At 40.9% G+C, this 18,605-nt stretch overlaps 1 protein-coding gene across 1 annotated transcript in view; it reads left to right on the top strand.

Annotated features, from left to right (window-relative positions):
• The window catches only part of LOC131184326 (dipeptidase 2-like), a 29,655-nt gene extending 19,721 nt beyond the window's left edge, over positions 1-9,934 (top strand). The window contains exons 6-11 of the mRNA XM_058155471.1: positions 1,488-1,560; positions 3,453-3,629; positions 4,295-4,382; positions 5,335-5,410; positions 7,874-8,009; positions 8,917-9,934. Of these exons, the coding sequence (XP_058011454.1) occupies positions 1,488-1,560; positions 3,453-3,629; positions 4,295-4,382; positions 5,335-5,410; positions 7,874-8,009; positions 8,917-9,099 (733 nt within the window). The 3' untranslated portion in view covers positions 9,100-9,934. The remainder of the gene's footprint in view (positions 1-1,487; positions 1,561-3,452; positions 3,630-4,294; positions 4,383-5,334; positions 5,411-7,873; positions 8,010-8,916) is intronic.
• The last annotated feature ends 8,671 nt before the right edge of the window (positions 9,935-18,605 follow it).

The raw sequence follows: 18,605 nt of genomic DNA, 5'->3' as shown, positions 1-18,605 counted from the left end.
GCATTGAGAACCTTAGCCCCGCTAGGATAGGATGCTTGATCGGCATTGAAGGTGGTCATTCCATGGACAGCAGTCTGGCCACCTTGAGGATGTTCTACGACCTGGGTGTCCGCTACATGACTTTGACGCATACGTGCAACACTCCCTGGTAATCCACAGATAAAAATGTTCTTTCAGAGATGGATTGTTATGACAGTCGCCACGGTTGCTTTAAATCAGGGATGTCAAATTTGATTTCATTGAGGGCCGCAGCAGGGTTGTGTTTGACCTTGGGGGGGCTGGGGGGGGGCATGGGCAGAGTGGGCGTGGGCAGCTTGATATTACTTGTGTCGGGGGGGCACCTGTGGTGGCCCGAGTGCTCTGCCAGCGAACATGGGCTCCCGAGCTCTGTTTTCAGCTGCGACAGCCTCCTGCCACCCTCTGCCAGTGAAAACGGAGCTCGGGTGGGTCACATGCAGCCCCCTGAGCTCTGTTTTCCCTGGCAGAAGGTCATCACAGCCAAAAACAGAGCCTAGGCTGTCCGCGTGTGGCCCTCCTGAGTTCTATTTTCACTGACAGAGGCACCATGGGCCAGTCCTTTGCTGTTTCTAGGGCGGCCCCACGGGTGAGATCTAAGCAACCCGCAGGCTGGATCTGGCCCGTGGGCCTTGAGTTTGACACCGCTGCTTTAGATAATATGGTTTTTTTATGGTTTAAGAAAACGAATTACAGGCAGTCCCTGACTTAAAACCATTTGCTTCGTGATCATTTGAACTTACAACAGCATTAAAAATGTCATGCACGGCCAGTTCTCACACTTACGAATGTCATAACATCCTCACAATCACATGGTCAAAAGTTGGGCCCTTGGCAACTGGACATGTATTAACAATGATGGCAGCATCCCCAGGGACACTTGATCATGATTTGTGACCTTCCCTGTTGGCTTTCGACAAATAAAGCGTGGTAGAGGGAAGTGGAAGGGGTTTCTCAAAAAAATGTGAAAAATAAAACCTATCAATAATGGGGGAAGTTGGATTCTCTTAATGACTCAGTGATTCACTTAACAACTCCGGTGGTTAGTGGCCAAAAAAAAAGTCATAAAATCAGGTGCAATCATATTTCAGATAAATTAAATGGATGAAGTCTGGAGTTTATTGGAGGAAGGATTACATAAAAATATGATTAATAAATACATTATTACTGTTTTACTTGCACTTTATATTTAAGAATACTGTTAAAATTCCTGAGTACTGTTAAAATTCAGAGCTGAAAAAGCTTCTTGGATGAGAAGCGAAATGTCTTCAAAGAAAAACCAGAAAGTCCAGTTGCCTCTTGAAAAAGCACCTTTGGGACAACCAGGACCTGGAGGAATGAGAATCTCCATAGACCTGTTAAAATTCCTATTTAAACTTTGAAATATTTTCATAACACTTTTACAACCTTTGATTTGAATAACTTTTCACCTTTCATTTGAATAAAAGTCCTTATTTTTTGTTTATTTTTAGGGCAGAAACTTCAACAAAAGGCAGAAATAATAATTTCTATCCTGGTGTTAAAGGCTTGACTCCTTTTGGCATAGTAAGAGAAAGTTTTAAGTGTAACTAAGCAAGTGACTTGAATTGGTGCTGTCCCTCTGACCTTCTCTTATATAAGGGAGATCTGGGAATTCATCTACAAGGATGTCTTGATGAGAATCCACCATAATCAATATTTAATTATGATGAAGATCATGGTGGTATATGCCGTCAAGTTGTTGACTCTTAGAGAATACATAAATAGATCTTCTCCATGAAGATCTGTCCGTAATCTCATCTTCAAGACTTCCAACAGTGCATCTACCTTGTTTCCCTGAAAATTAGACCCTGTCTTATATTTTTTTGAACCCCAAAATAAATGCTTGGCCTTATTCTCAGGGATGTCTTATTATTTTGGGGTTTGTTGAGCATCACAAGGATCCTCTTGCCGTCTCACCTGATTTCCAGCTCTGTCTCCCTAACCCTAACCAGAGGAAATGGCGGGGACCGGCTGCACATGCGGTTAAATATTTTTGAGAAGGGCTTATTTTAGAGAAGGGCTTATTTTGGGGGAGGGCTTATTTTTTGGGGGGGCTTATTTTAGCACATGCGCTCAAAAGCCCAATTGGGGCTTATTATCAGGGGATGTCTTATTTTAGGGGAAACAGGGTATAAGACCCGGTCTTATTTTGAGAAGGGCTTATTTTGGGGGAGGGCTTATTTTGGGGGGGGCTTATTTTAGCACATGCGCTCAAAAGCCCAATTGGGGCTTATTATCAGGGGATGTCTTATTTTAGGGGAAACAGGGTATAAGACCCGGTCTTATTTTTGAGGAAACACAATATTATCACAGTACTGCCAATTGTCCTATGCCAGCATCAAAGCCTTCCCCAGAGAGCTAGGTCCTGGCATAATATGTCTGAAATAAGTCTTGTCTACTTCACATTCTGTAGTCTGAGCCTGGTCATTTGTGCCTCAAGTGAGAATTCTCAGTTCATTTGTTTGATGGTCCATTGGTTGGCTGGGGAATTCTGGGAGTTGAACTCCACAGGTCTTAAAAGTTGCCAAGGTTGAAGACTCCTGCTTTGAAGAATTTTTCCTATTAACTGAAAGTCTCTTTGGAGGGATTGTACATCCTCAAAGGCAAGTTATAAATAAGTTTAATTGAGAAATAAATACATTCTTGAGGTATTGGTTGCATAGTTAGTTGGAATTAATAACAGAGTGCCCATTCCATTCCATTTATATCTAGGAAACATTTTTATTATTCTTGCTAACCAAAAGAGATCCAAAATATCTCATGAATATGAAGCAGTTCCTGTCCTCAGGCTTACAATGTATTTCATTGTTATTTGAAGAAACATTAAGCCCAATCGTCAATTGCAGGGGTTTCCAACCTTGGCAACTTTAAACCTGGAGGACTTCAACTCCCAGAATTCCCCAGCCAGCTTTGCTGGCTGTGGAATTCTGGGAGTTGAAGTCCTCCAGGCTTAAGGTTGCCAAGGTTGGAGACCCCTGGTCTATTGAGTTGAGTGAAAGATAAATTCTTCCTTCTCTCTGGCATCTTTCTTCTTCCGTTCTTTTTACCAATTATTTTTCTTCCAATTTCTTTCACATCCCTTAGCAACCTTTGTCCTAACTCAGTCTTCCCCACCCTTCTAGCCTCCAGAAATATTTGACTCCTTTGGCATTTCTTCTTGTACATCTGCACATGGGTGGGCAGAACGTAACAATCTTGACCATCTTGATTGGACATGCTGAATAGCTTTAGACTTCCTTCCCAACAAGAAAATAGAAGACTTGAATTGGAGATGTGTTGGTGGGAAGAAAACTTTGAACAGCCCTCGAGAAATGAACGTTTTATTGTGATTTGGGGGAGGATGATCAGGATCCCAGCTTTGGGTGAGAGAGTTTGTCTGTGTCATTGTACCACAACATCTACTTTATTTTCTCCAGGAAGTGGTGAAGGAGATGAATCGCCTGGGGATGATAGTAGACCTATCTCACACCTCTTACGAGACAGCAAAAGACGTTCTTAGGGTCTCCAGAGCACCTGTCATTTTCAGCCATTCTTCTGCCTACTCTGTCTGCCATCACCAAAGGAATGTTCCAGATGACATTCTCTTAAAGCTTGTGAGTCTTGTTTTCCAGATCATCATGCACTAAAGGAAGGTCTCCCTCAACCAGAGATCCTATAAAGTCCTGGATTTCCATTATTCCCGGTCACCTAAGTTGCATGTTGTCAAGCAAAATATTGAGTTACAACCACTTGGTCTTTCTAATTTCAGATAATGCCCAAGGTTGATGTAAGATCAAAAGGCATTCCTGGAACGATGGCTGATGGAAGACCAAGAGTCTCCAAACTTGCTTCATTTCATAGACTTCCCTAGTCAGCCATAATTGAAGTTCACAAGTCTTAAAGTTCCCAACTTTGGAGACCCTTGTGGTAGAGAGAAGTGGTTTGCTTTGCAACATACTACTTCTCTGATGAGTTGGGGCAGGCCATTGATAGGTATCAAGAGAGGCTTCCATGCTACATGAATGGTTGTCGGCTCTATGTGGCTGGTTTGATGTTTTGCAATGATCCCATTCCAGATATCTTCCCTTGAAATGGACCTACTTTTATTTCCCCCTAGCAAATTTTCTGAAAAGTGACCCAGCTATTTTAAAAGGATTTCCAGACAGTTGCTATATTTGTACCCCATGTGCACCAAAACAATTTTGGGGAATCAAATCTGAAGCATTGCACAGTCCTTGGAACTGGATATTTGACTTATTTAATTTTTTCCTTGTTTTAGAAAGCGAACCATGGAATTATAATGGTGACATTTCCTGTGAAGTTTTTGGCTTGTGGAAATAAGGCAGTTAACATTTCAACTGTTGCAGGTTTGCAAACACTGTGCTATTCCTATATACAGGTAGTCCTTGACTTAAAACTGTTCATTTAGCAACTGTTCCAAGTTACAAGGGTTACTGAAAAAAGTGACTTACAACCAGCCCATGCACCTAAGACTATTGCAGCATCTCCAAAGTTATGTGACCAAAATTTGGGCACTTAGCAATTGTCAATTGTATTGACGATGATGGCAGCATCCCCAAGTCATGTGATCATCATTTGCAACCTTCCCAGCTGGTTTCTGACAAGTAAAATCAATAGGGGAACTTGGATAAAGCATTGTCAGATGCAAAAACTCAGGACCATTTGTGTAGGTTGCAACAGAAATGATTTATTGAAGCCTAGTCACAAGAATCTAAAAGGGACGTGGTGGCTAAGATGCTGAGCTTGTTGATCGAAAGGTCGGCAGTTCAGCGGTTCAAATTCCTAGTGCTGCGTAACGGGGTGAGCTCCCATTACTGGTCCCAGCTTCTGCCAACCTAGAAGTTTGAAAGCACGTAAAAAATGCAAGTAGAAAAATAGGGACCACCTTTGGTGGGAAGGTAACAGCGTTCCATGCACCTTTTGTGTTGAGTCATGCCGGTCACATGATCATGGAGACGTCTTTGGACAGCGCTGGCTCTTTGGCTTTGAAATGGAGATGAACACCACCCCCTAGAGTCAGGAACGACTAGCATGTATGTGTGAGGAGAATCTTTACCTTTTACCTATACACAAGAACCTAGTACACTAATGGTCAGCACTAAATTGGCACTAGATTAAGGCCAGTGGAATTCAAGGGGGATTGGACTTGGGTTTTTGTGGCAACATAAGGAGTCTAAACTGATGACATGTTTTACTCTGCCCTCCAAATCTGCCTGCTCCTCTTCCAGGGTTTCTCCTTTATCCATGTTGTGTACTGATGCTATCTCATTTTCTTTTTTTGTTGAAAAAAAATTCCAGATCACTTTGACCACATAAAGAAAACTGCAGGTTCATTTTCAATAGGAATTGGCGGTGACTATGATGGAGAGTTTCGGTTAGTAAGTGAATTACAGTATTGTTTGGTGGTGTGCAAAAACATTTCCCTTTCAAATTATTAGGGCTTGAAATGTAATTCATATTCAATCATTTGAGAAGTGTTTTGAACTCGAAACAATTCCATTTTCTGAGCCCCAAAGACGGCAAACAACATTTGAACAAGCCCAATTCCAATTCAGTTGTGGCTACTTATGTTGTAACAGACTTCAAAGTAGATGAGTCTGCTTGGTTTAGCCTGACAATTATGAGTGATGAGCTCCTCGTATTAGGAAGCAGATGCTCTCTGACTTCTCCTCATTCTTCTGAGCCTGTGGGTTGCCTTGCATTAGCTGTTTGGCCTAGTGGTCTATCCCAATTTCTCATAGACTGTGAAGCTGGAAAAATTCTTTGACCCAGCAGGCAAAGAATAGGACCAGCAAATCTAAGCTACAAAATTCCAGAAGACCCTTTGATAGAAGAAAGCTTTCACTCTGTTGGTTATTAGGTTCTTGTAGCACCTAGTTGCCATATTAATCAGGTAGGTAGGTGTCTTTTCTTAAATTATATACCAAACTTTGTGGTACATGCTGGTACCCTTCTGGATAAACAATGAGCACAACTGCACATGTATGACAATCAACTATTGACTGCGGCATTTAATTTGAGGCTATTGCCTCAAATTAAAATTCACCTACTACTACTTTCATATTTTTTTTAATCTGGAAAAGCATATTTTGTCCTTTCTCTCCACAGGGTAGATATGAAGAGCATGTAGCATTGCTACAACTCTTTTTCAGGAAAATCATTAAATGAATGATAGTTCTCGGACCCCTTCATAATTGGATAACCACGTTCCTGTAAAACAGACAACGTGGTCAAAATAGGGAGCGCCCTATCAAATCCTGCACCTGTTAATAGCGGTGTCCCCCAAGGCAGGGTTCCAGGACCAACACTCTTCGTACTATACATAAATGACCTTTGCGAACATATCATAAGTAACTACATTCTCTTAGCCAATGATATAAAACTATTTAACACCACCAACAATAATTCTACCCTTCAAAAAGACCTTGACTTTGTGTCGGAATGATCAAAAAATTGGCAACTCCAAATCTCAACCAACAAATGCTCTGTCTTACACATTGGCAAAAAGAATCAGAACACAAAATACAAGCTGAGTGGACACAACCTTGTAGATGACCCTCACTCTGTCAAGGGCCTTGGAGTATTCATATCAAATGATCTAAGTGTCAAAGCCCACTGTAACCACATCGCCAAAAAGGCATTAAGGGTTGTAAACCTAATCTTGCATAGCTTCTTCTCTGCTAATATTAGAGTACTAACCAGAGCATACAAAACATTTGCTAGACCAATACTCGAATATAGCTCATCTGTCTAGAACCCGCACTGCATATTGGACATTAATACAATTGAACATGTCCAGAAATATTTCACAAGAAGAGTCCTCCACTCCTCTGCTCACAACAAAATACCTTATGCCACCAGACTTGAAATTCTGGGCTTAGAAAACTTAGAACTACGCTGCCTTTGGTATGACCTAAGCATAGCTCATAAAATTATCTGCTACAATGTCCTACCTGTCAATGACTACTTCAGCTTCAACCACAACAATACACGAGCACACAATAGATTCAAACTTAGGGCAAACCACTCTAAACTTGATTGCAGAAAATATGACTTCAAGAACAGAGTGGTCAATGTATGGAATGCACTACCTGACTCTGTGGTTTCATCCCCAAACCCCCAAAATGTTATCCTTAGACTCTCTACTGTTGCCCTCACCCCATTCCTAAGAGGTCTGTAAGAGGCGTGCATAAGAGCACCTGCGTGCCTACCATCCCTGTCCTAATATTCCCTTTGGTTGTATCCAATTCATATGGTTATTACATACTTATGCTTATATATATTATCTAATACAGGGGTCTCCAACCGTGTCAACTTTAAGACTTGTGGACTTCAACTCCCGGAGTTCTTCAGCCAGCATTGCTGGCTGAGGAATTCTGGGAGTTGAAGTCTACAAGTCTTAAAGTTGACAAGGTTGGAGACCCCTGATCTAATACATACTCGACAAAATAAATAAATAAATAGTTTTTTGGTGTGAGAATGTCGTGCAGATTTTTAAATATTTGTGAAACTAAACTTGCTCTACCCTGAAGGGACACTTCATATTTATCCTAACCTTATCAAAAATCATTTAGATGAACCATTCTATAAAAAAAATCTATTAAAAATTCTATGTGATTCTATAAGAAAAAATCACAAGGTATAACTGGATAAAATTATTGGAATTGCCCAGCTCCTTTTTTTAAAAAATACATTTTTAGAACGCTTGTGAGTTTCTCATGAATAGCCATTTTACTAGAAGCAAAAGCTGACAACGAATTTTCGTACTTTCTAATCTGGCTGTGGTTTTGCTAAGAAATAGACATTTAGTTTGTGCCACTCGTGTCTTGACTGACAGATTTCCTACGGGATTGGAAGATGTTTCAAAATATCCACACTTAATTGAAGAACTGCTGAGGAGAGGCTGGACCAAGGAAGAACTTTGTGGAGTTCTGAGGGAGAACTTACTTCGTGTTTTCAAAGAAGTAGAAAATGTAAGAGTTTCTCCTTCTTTGACATTTGATTCTTAGCTTTACTCTTTAGCAATATTAATTCCTGATGGCAGACACATCTATAGATCTTGGCGCCCTTGGCGACAGTCTTAAATTGTCGATTGACATCATAAAATGCTACTTCTCTTGGTTCAAGGATGGCAATGAGCTTAGAATGACCCCAAACAGCAAGGTGGGTGGTATACAAATAGCAATGCACTTAGACTTATATACTGCTTCACAGTGCCTTTACAGCCCCCTCTAAATGGTTTACAGAGTCAACCTATGGCCCCCAAACAATCTGGGTCCTCATTTTACCCATCTCGGAAGGATGGAAGGCTGAGTCAACCTTGAGCCTGGTGAGAATCGACCTGGTGACAGCCGGCAGTCAGCAGAAATAGCCTGAAGCACTGCATTCTTAATGACTGTGCCACCATAGCTCTTAAATATAGAGATAGGATGGATGGATGGATGGATGGATGGATGGATGGATGGATGGATAGATAGATGATAGATAGATAGATAGATAGATAGATAGATAGATAGATAGATAGATAGATAGACAGACCGACATAGAGATACAGATAGATAGCAATAGCAATAGCACTTGTATACTGCTTCACAGTGCTTTACAGCCCTTTCTAAATGATTTACAGAGTCAGCCTATGGCCCCTAACAATCTGGGTCCTCATTTTACTGACCTCAGAAGGATGGAAGGCTGAGTCAACCTTGAGCCTGGTGAGATTTGAATCTGCCAAACTGCTGACAGCCGGTGATCAGCAGAAGTAGCCTGCAGTACTGCATTCTAACCACTGAGCCACTGGGGCTCTTTGCAATAAAAATGATTTCAGATGTTTGAATTTCATGCAAAGGGATTTGTGAGTTTGGCCTTAACTCTGAACTTCCCTAGGTGAAGAAGCGCTTGCGAGAGAAGGCAAGTGAAGTTGAAATCCCAGCTGAACAGGTGGATCAAACCTGTCGTCTAGAGCTGAGGCCTCCGGCTTCATCAAGGAACAATTCCTGCAGACTGATCCGCATGGGGTTACTCGAAAGCCTAATCTTTGCTCTAGGAATGTACATCATGCTACCCTGATCTTGATTCTGGCAACAGCACCAAAAACAGCTTCTTCCAAAATTAAGATAAGATACAAAGAGCAACACTACTTATCGCCACTAAGTCTGGGACCGTCAATGCTTCCTGATTCAATTTGTACAATAGGCTAAAAAAAAATAACCCAAAGATGCTTTCTCAAAAGGCAAATTGGACTTTCTTGGTTGTTTTTTTTCCCCCTTGAAAAAATTTCGCTTCTCATCCAAGAAGCTTCTTCAGTTCATGGATGAGAAGAGAAATGTTTTCAAGGAAGAAGTCCAAGGAAGTCCAGTTGCCTTTTAGAAAAAAGGGACAGCCATGACCTGGATGACTTTAACAGATTAACAGAGTTGGAAGGGACCTTATAGGTCATCTAGTCCAACCCCCCGCCTAAGCAAGAGACTCCACACCATTTCTGACAAATGGCAATCCAGTCTCTTCTTGAAAGTCTCAAGTGATGAAGCTCCCACAACTTCTGAAGGCAACTTCTGTTCCATTGGTTGATTGTTCTCACTGTCAGAAAATTCCTCCTTATTTCCAGGTTGAATCTCTCCTTGATCAGTTTTCATCCATTATTCCTTCGGGTGCCTTGGAAAACAGCTTGACCCTCTCCTCTCTGTGGCAGCCCCTCAAACATTGGAAGACTGCTATCATGTCTCCCCTGGTCTTTCTCTTCACTAGACTAGCCATGCCCAATCCCTGTAATCGTTCTTCATATGTTTTAATCTCCAGTCCCCTAATTATCCTGGTTGATTCTCAGATTCTGACTGAGAATCTCCATAGACCAGGGGTCTGCAAACTTGGCTCTTTTAAGACTTGTGTACCAACTCCCTGAGTTCCTCAGCCAGCAAAGCTTTGCTGGCTGAGGAACTCTGGGAGTTGAAGTCCACAAGTCTTAAAAGAGCCAAGTTTGCAGACCCCTGCCATAGACGTTCGCTAAATGAATAAGAAGATTTTGGGGTACCAAAGGAAGACCTGCTGTAACAGATTCTTATTTTCCATACACACCACCTGGGTGCATTCACACTTAGAGGCTCAGCTCAGAATGAAATCCAGTCACATTCAATAACTAAACAGCACATGCCGGTGATATTTAATTCCTGTTAAATTCTGTGGGACTTCCTCCAAGTTCTTTCTTCAAATAAACACGAATGGGTTGGTACTGTGAATTTCTTATTTTTGTTGGTTAATCCATGTGATGGCATAGGGATCTCCCCATGAAAGATGGTGCTGTGAAAACATTTACAGGTAGTCCTTGATTTACAACAGTTTGTTTAGTGACAGTTCAAAGTTCAGTCAAACTGAAAAAGGTGATTTCTGACTATTTTCCCCGCAATCGTTACAGCATCCCCATGGTCACGTGATCAAAATTCAGAGGCTTGGCTACTGACTCACATTTATGATGGTTGCAGTGTCCTGGGGTCATGATTGGCGGCCGTCCTGACAAGCAAACTCAACGGGGAAGCTAGATGTGCATAACCACCATGTTACTAACGTAAAAACTGCAGTGATTCACTTAACAACTATGTCCAGAAAGATCACAGAATGGGGCAAAACTCGCTGAACAATTGCCTCGCTTAACAACTGAAAATTTGGGCTCCATTGCGGTCGTAAGTGAAGAACTACCTGCATTGCAAATATGTGAAATGAAGTACAGTAGCGGCCAAAATTGTGGAAATCTTTTGGGGAAAGTGTATTTTTGAGGTTTGATGGCTAATAACACCACTTTTTGGGGGAGTTTCAAGATAATCCTATTCCACTGCTGGAATGGCCTGGGAATAGCTCAGACCTCAACCCAATTGAAAATCTATGGAGCCGACTAAAGAAACCCAGCAATAAAACCCAGTTTATAGAAGCAATCTGTTACATATTGAATTGGAGTGAACATAGGCTTCACTCAAGTCCGCCAATCTGGTGGGAAAATACTCAAACCCCATTGGCTGATCCGTCTGACAGCTCCCTATAAAAGGGCAAGCAGGTCACAGTCAGCTGCTGGGTTGTACTGATCTACTAATAAAGAGTTGTTGTTACTGTTAGCACTGAGTCCTGTCTCTTTCATCACCCGATCTAACACAATCCTTCAATCTTGGTTTCACATGATAACAGCTGCAGAACTAAAAGACTTGGTTCATTCCATGGGAAGACATTGTAAGGCCGTAATTCATGCTAAAGGTTACCCAACTAAGGATTAACTGACATGGTGATCATTTTTGTATATCTCGTTTTTTCTATGGTGATCACTTTTGTATATCTCATTTTTTCTACGTATTTCACTTTTCTTCTTTATACTGTAACTGCTATTCTAATAGCAAATCCTTCATAATAGAATAGAATAGATTTTTTTATTGGCCAGGTGTGATTGGACACACAAGGAATTTGACTTGGTGCATATGCTCTCAGTGTACATAAAAGAAAAGATACCTTCATCGAGGTACAACATTTACAACACCATACTACTAACCAGAGCATATAAAACATTTGCTAGACCAATTCTAGAATACAGCTCGCCTGTTTGGAACCCTCACCACATCTCTGACATCAATACAATTGAACGTGTCCAGAAATATTTTACAAGAAGAGTTCTCCATTCCTCTGAAAACAATAAAATACCCTATCCCACCAGACTTGAAATCCTAGGCTTAGAAAACTTGGAACTCCGTCGCCTAAGACCTAAGTTTAACTCACAGAATCATCTATTGTAATGTCCTTCCTGTTAAAGACGACTTCAGCTTTAATTGCAATAATACTAGAGCAACTAATAGATTTAAACTTAATGTCAACCGCTTTAATCTAGATTGCAGAAAATATGACTTCTGTAACAGAATCATCAGTGCTTGGAATATTTTACCTGACTCTGTGGTCTCTTCTCATAATCCTAAAAGCTTTAACCAAAAACTTTCTACTATTGACCTCACCCCATTCCTAAGAGGACCATAAGGGGCGTGCATAAGCGCACAAACGTGCCTACCGTTCCTGTCCTATTGTTTTTTTTCTTCTTCCTATATATATGCTTATACCTCCTTATATTTACTCATATATATGTTTATATACTATATAATCTTTTGTATGATACCTACATATATTGTTGTGACAAAATAAAATAAATAAATAAATAAAAATAAATAAATAAAATAAATAAAAATAAAATGATGGTCATAGGGTACAAAATTAACACTTAATGATACAACACTTAATGATAATCATAGGGTACAAATAAGCAATCAGGAACAATCAATATCAATATAAATCATAAGGATTAGCAGCAACAAAGTTACAGTCAGTCATAAAATACAATAAAATATTGTACATACAAAATACAAAAAACAATAAAATACCTTATCCCACCAGACTTGAAATCCTAGGTTTAGAAAACTTGGAACTCCGTCGCCTTCGACAAGACCTAAGTTTAACTCACAGAATCATCTATTGTAATGTCCTTCCTGTTAAAGACTACTTCAGCTTTAATTGCAATAATACTGGAGCAACTAATAGATTTAAACTTAATGTCAACTGCTTTAATCTAGATTGCAGAAAATATGACTTCTGTAACAGAATCATCAGTGCTTGGAATACTTTACCTGACTCTGTGGTCTCTTCTCATAATCCTAAAAGCTTTAACCAAAAACTTTCTACTATTGACCTCAGCCCATTCCTAAGAGGACCATAAGGGGCGTGCATAAGTGCACAAACGTGCCTACCATTCCTCTCCTATTGTTTTTCTTTTCTTCTTTTCTTCTTCCTATAAGTGGAAAGAGATTGGTGATGGAAAGGGTTTAAAGTTATTGCAGTACATTCTTGATTAAATTATCTTTCCATTTACATATGATTTTATGGTACTACTCCAAAGAAAAAGTGGTGTGATGACTTGGGGCATGACACAAAGGCAACATAGCCAGAGAACGGATATGAGTCCCTTTATTATCACCCAATGTCCCTTTCAACTCTCCGGCCTGGAGAGAGCTCTTCCACCAACCTGTAATAGTCTTTCGCTGGCAATACTTCAGTCCCAAACACTGTAAGCAGAAAACTTCTAACAAAAAATCCAGAGGCAAGACAAGGTAATTAATCCGGCAGGGCAAGTAAAATAAGGAATTCTACAAATAAAGTAGCACAACAATAAATCAAGTCAGTTGGAATCAAGCCAGGATTAAAAGAAACATCAGATAAACTCAGCCTTTGTTCCTGACAAACGCCCTTCCCATTTGCCTTTCCTTTTAAACTCCAGCAGCACCTGTGTCTTGTAAAGAGGATCGGGTCCCTTTCCTCCCTCGTAAGCCACACAACCCATGTTGCTCTCTTCTCCATTCCTCCCTGCACTGCTAGGACGAGGAGGGGATAGGCTTTGGTCTTCATTTGAACTCCCGCTCCCTTGTTCTACCTCTCCCCTGCTCTGCCCAGCCTTACTTTGCTCTTCCCCAGTTTTTTCCACAGTCGATGGATCCATTCTCTCACTCTCTGTCAGCTGTTCCTCTTCCCCTTCAGATTCAGACTCTGACAGGGGCATGATAAGTGGTGTTATTAGCTAGTTTTAGAAAATACACTTTTCCCAAAATGTTTCCACAATTTTGGCCACTAGTGTACGTTGGAACCCTGAAAATGGAGCAAGACAGATTACAGTGATGAGCAATTCCCCATTTGCAGTTCCTAAACTAGGTGTCTTCTAGATCAGCTTGTCTGAAGACCTCAAGAATTTGTCAGAGATTTTTTTTTTAAGTGCAGTTTTTGTGAATCAGATGATCAATAGGCCAACACTTGGAGATTGCTTGGATGGAAAACCCAGGATAAATTCTTTCTAGTCCTTCTTCTCTCTTATTTATAATTAAATTCTCTGTGGGGGCTCCTGCCCTTTGGAATGAGTTGCCTCCGGGGTTGCATCAACTCCCCGACCTCCGGTCTTTTAAACGCGAGCTCAAGACCTTTTTATTCCACCGTGCGGGGCTAGCCTAACAAAATTTTAATGGGGGTTTTATGATGGTTTTATGTTAGTTTTAATCTCATTTGGCCAAATTTTAGAATTAGTTTTTTAATATGTTTTTAATGTTTGTTTTGTCTATGTTGTTTTTATTTTTTGGCTGTAAACCGCCCTGAGTCCTTCGGGAGAAGGGCAATATAAAAATTGAATAAACAAACAAACAAACAAACAAACAAACAAATGTTCTATTAGTTTTAGAAAGATTACGCTTTAATAGTTTGCTATTAGCTGCTTTATGCAATCTTAGCAGGTATTAAATGTGTGCAATAAATGTCAACTGAGAACTGGATTAAAAAGTAACATTTAGGAGAATTTAATTTGATTTGATTTGATTTAAGGGAAGGAATGCAGGAACAGGTAAACTGAATGCAGGATGGGAGCGGGCCAGTGGTGGGATTCAAGTAATTGAACAACCGGTTCTCTGCCCTAATGATTTCTTCCAACAACCAGTTTGCCAAACTGCTCAGAAAGTTAACAACCGTTTCTCCCGAAGTGGTGTGAACTGGCTGAATCCCACCACTGGAGCGGGCCCTATGAAATGAGACTGTTTGCCTGGCAATGCAAATAGAATAGAATAGAATAGAATAGAATTTTTATTGGCCAAGTGTGATTGGACACACAAGGAATTTGTCTTGGTGCATATGCTCTCAGTGTACATAAAAGAAAAGATACCTTCATCAAGGTACAACATTTACAACACAATTGATGGTCAATATATCAATATAAATCATAAGGATTGCCAGCAACAAGTTATAGTCATACAGTCATAAGTGGAAAGAGATTGGTGATGGGAACTATGAAAAGATTAATAGTAGTGCAGATTCAGTAAATAGTTTGACAGTGTTGATGGAATTATTTGTTTAGCAGAGTGATGGCCTTCGGGAAAAAACTGTTCTTGTGTCTAGTTGTTCTGTTGTGCAGTGCTCTATAGCGTCGTTTTGAGGGTAGGAGTTGAAACAGTTTATGTCCAGGATGTGAGGGGTCTGTAAATATTTTCACGGCCCTCTTCTTGATTCGTGCAGTATACAGGTCCTCAATGGAAGGCAGATTGGTAGCAATTATTTTTTCTGCAGTTCTAATTATCCTCTGAAGTCTGTGTTTTTCTTGTTGGGTTGCAGAACCGAACCAGACAGTTATAGAGGTGCAAATGACAGACTCAGTAATTCCTCTGTAGAACTGAATCAGCAGCTCCTTGGGCAGTTTGAGCTTACTGAGTTGGCGCAGAAAGAACATTCTTTGTTGTCCTTTTTTAATGATGTTTTTGATGTTAGCTGTCAGTTTGAGCTTATCTATCATATCTATCTATAGCTATTTATCTATATCTATCTTTTATTATCTCTATCTGCTATAATCTATCTATGAACTGCAAGATAGGTACAAATAAATTTGATAAATAAATAAAATCATCTGTCTGTCCATCTGTCCATCCATCCACTATCCATCCATCTTCTATCTGTCCATCCATTCATCAACTCTCCACCATCATCACCCCTACATGATGTGTCTTGCTATCTGTTGTTTCTGACCGCTGATGCTTAACAGTTACTTGTTCCAGAGGAGGATTACTTGGATACCTGGATCTTGCAGAGAGCTTTGAGATCTCCTTAGATCAGGCTGCATCCAGACTAGGCTAAGTGCCAAAAGATTTTTGGATTTAAGTAGCTGTGACGTGGATGGTTACGGCCGTTCACCTGAATATTAATCAACGCTCAGCAACTCACTAATCTAGAGACTTTGCAACGTGGTGCAAATAGGAGGATCGGGGCCACCTTCACTTTTCTTGGTTAATATTTGGAAATAGGAACACTGCAGGTGTGAAAATGCCCCTAGGCAGAACTTAGATTAATATAGTGTAAAGTAGTAGAAACTTTTGCAAAAAGTCACATTACAAGACTCATCTTTTGCTGATACAGTCCAGCAGGGCTGGAAAAAACAACATAATGATTCATTGATTTAATTAGTCTAAAAGTCGTATTCTGGATGGTAGTGCCCTCTGGTGGTTTTTACTAAAGAATCGTTCTTATTCTGTTCTGTTCTGCTCTGCTCTTATTCTATTCTACTTTATTCTATTCTATTGTCCAAAACTCTTCCAGCTGTAATGTTTATTGTACAACAGCACTGCTTTTTTAATGCAATTTTTCAAAGGACCCAGATATGCCCATTTTCTTTTTACAACCTCTGTCATTTTTTAAAGGCTTTTTTTTTTAAAAAAAAAGTCATTGACCGAATAAATACCAGTAGCCCTCAATTGGGTCCTTGAGTGGCGCAGACTGCTAAGACAGTCTATTATTAACAGCAGCTGCTTGCAATTACTGCAGGTTCAAGCCCCACCAGGCCCAAGGTTGACTCAGCCTTCCATCCTTTATAAGGTAGGTAAAATGAGGACCCAGATTGTTGGGGGCAATAAGTTGACTTTGTATATAATATACAAATCGATGAAGACTATTGCTTGACATAGTGTAAGCCGCCCTGAGTCTTTGGAGAAGGGCGGGATATAAATGCAAATAATAATAATAAAAAAAAAACTAAAGGCCCCAATTGAGCCCAAGCTTTCTGCTGCTAAGCAAGAGCTGTTGTCACTTTCCCCCATTTTACAACCTTCCTTGCCACAGTTGTTAAATGAATCATTACAGTTGTTAAGTTAGCCACATGGTTGTTAAGTGAATCTGGCTTTGCCGTTGGCTTTCCTTGTTCAGGAGGTCACAAAAGACGATCACATGACTCTGGGACATTGCCACTGTCATAAATATGGATCAGCTGCCAAGCATGCAAATTTTGATCATGTGACCATGAGGATGCTGCAATGGTTGTAAGTCGAAAAATGGTCATAAGTTGACTTTTTTCAGTGCCATTGTAACTTCAAATAATCACTAAATGAATGGTTGTAAGTGGAAGGGTATTTGTATTATTTTTTATTATTATATTGTGTGATGTATTTTTGCCTATTGCAGCTTCTCCAAGCTACCAAATGTTGTTGTTGTTTAGTTGTGAAGTCTTGTCCGACCCATCGCAACCCCATGGACCACGTTCCTCCAGGCCTTCCTGTCCTCTACCATCCTCTGGAGTCTATTTAAGCTCACACCGACTGCTTCAATGACTCTTCTGTTTCCCTCCCCCAATACTCCCAACAAAGAGTCAGTCAAAGGCCTTCTCTTCTAATTTATTTACATAGATAAATGTCCTGGCCACGTCTACCCACGGGCCTGCCAAGTCTCTGGAGATAACGAGGAAATTATAGATAAGGCCAGAATTACTCACGAATATATTCTTCCCTCCATTGATACAGTTTGCCCGCGCAAATTCATTGCTTTGTCCAAGACAAAAAACCAGGAAGTTCCGCCTCCTTTTTATAGTCTCTGCAGATGTCACTGCATGACCATCATTCTTTGGCTTTGTCCCAACGCTTCCTCTGCTGCGCGCGCCGGTCACGTCTGTGCAGTCTTGCATCACTCCAAAACCGTTCTTGGGGCGTTGCCAAATCAGAAGAAGGCTCGGGAGAATCAGGCCTTGCCGGCCCCTCCTCCTCTCTTTGGGTGGGTGCCAGGGAGGGAGAGAGCCCAAGAGAAGCAGGCCTTGCCAGGTCTTCTCCCTCACTTTCTGAATCATCCGAGTCTAGGAATCCGGGTCCAGGAACCTGGATCACAACAATGACTCCATCCAGCCACCTCGTTCTCTGTAGTCCCCTTCTTCTTTTGCCCTCAATCTTCCCCAGCATTAGGCTCTTCTCCAGGGAGTCCTTCCTTCTCATTAGGTGGCCAAAGTATTTGAGTTTCATGTAGTATGTTTCAAACTTGAAGTACTCCTGACTGATTTTACTTGAAAGATCCTATGCTGCCGGGAGGAAATTGCCCAATAAGTATGTAGGGAGAAAAAAAAATCAAACTAGAGATTTTGAGGGTGTTATGAAATTGACTAGCGGCGATAATGAAATTGACTAAACCAAGTTCCAAATTCCAATATCTGAGGGACTGCTACAAAGAAGAGAGGATCAACCTTTTTTCCAAAGCACCAGAAGACAGGACAAGAAAACAGTGGATGGGAACTAATCAAGTAGAGCACGGGCATCAAACTCGCCGCGCCATGTTGCCATTACATGACATTTTGTGGTGTTTTCCCCCTTCACGGAGATGGGGTGGTCGTGGCCTGCGTGTGGCACAGGGGTGAAATCCAGCAGGTTCTGACAGGTTCTGGAGAACTGGTAGCAGAAATTTTGAGTAGTTCAGAGAACCAGCAAATACCATCTCCTTCCCCCAGGAGTGGGGAGGGAATGGGGATTTTGCAGTATCCTTCCCCTGGAGTGGGGTGAGCATGGGGATTTTGCAGTATCCTTCCCCTGCCAAGCCCACCAAGCTACACCCATGGAACCGGTAGTAAAAAAAAATTGAATTTCACCACTGGTGTGACCTATCTGGCCACAGGCCACCATTTTGACACCCCTGAGGTAGAGAAACAACCTTGAACTAAAGAGAAATTACCTGACAGTGAGAATAATTAACCAATGGAACCATTTGCCTTCAGAAGTTATAGGTGCTCCAAC

Source organism: Ahaetulla prasina, chromosome 12 (genome assembly GCF_028640845.1).
Source record: "Ahaetulla prasina isolate Xishuangbanna chromosome 12, ASM2864084v1, whole genome shotgun sequence".
Taxonomy (NCBI): domain Eukaryota; kingdom Metazoa; phylum Chordata; class Lepidosauria; order Squamata; family Colubridae; genus Ahaetulla; species Ahaetulla prasina.
Note: the sequence above shows the minus strand (reverse complement) of the source record. Positions and strands in the feature narration are given on the sequence as shown.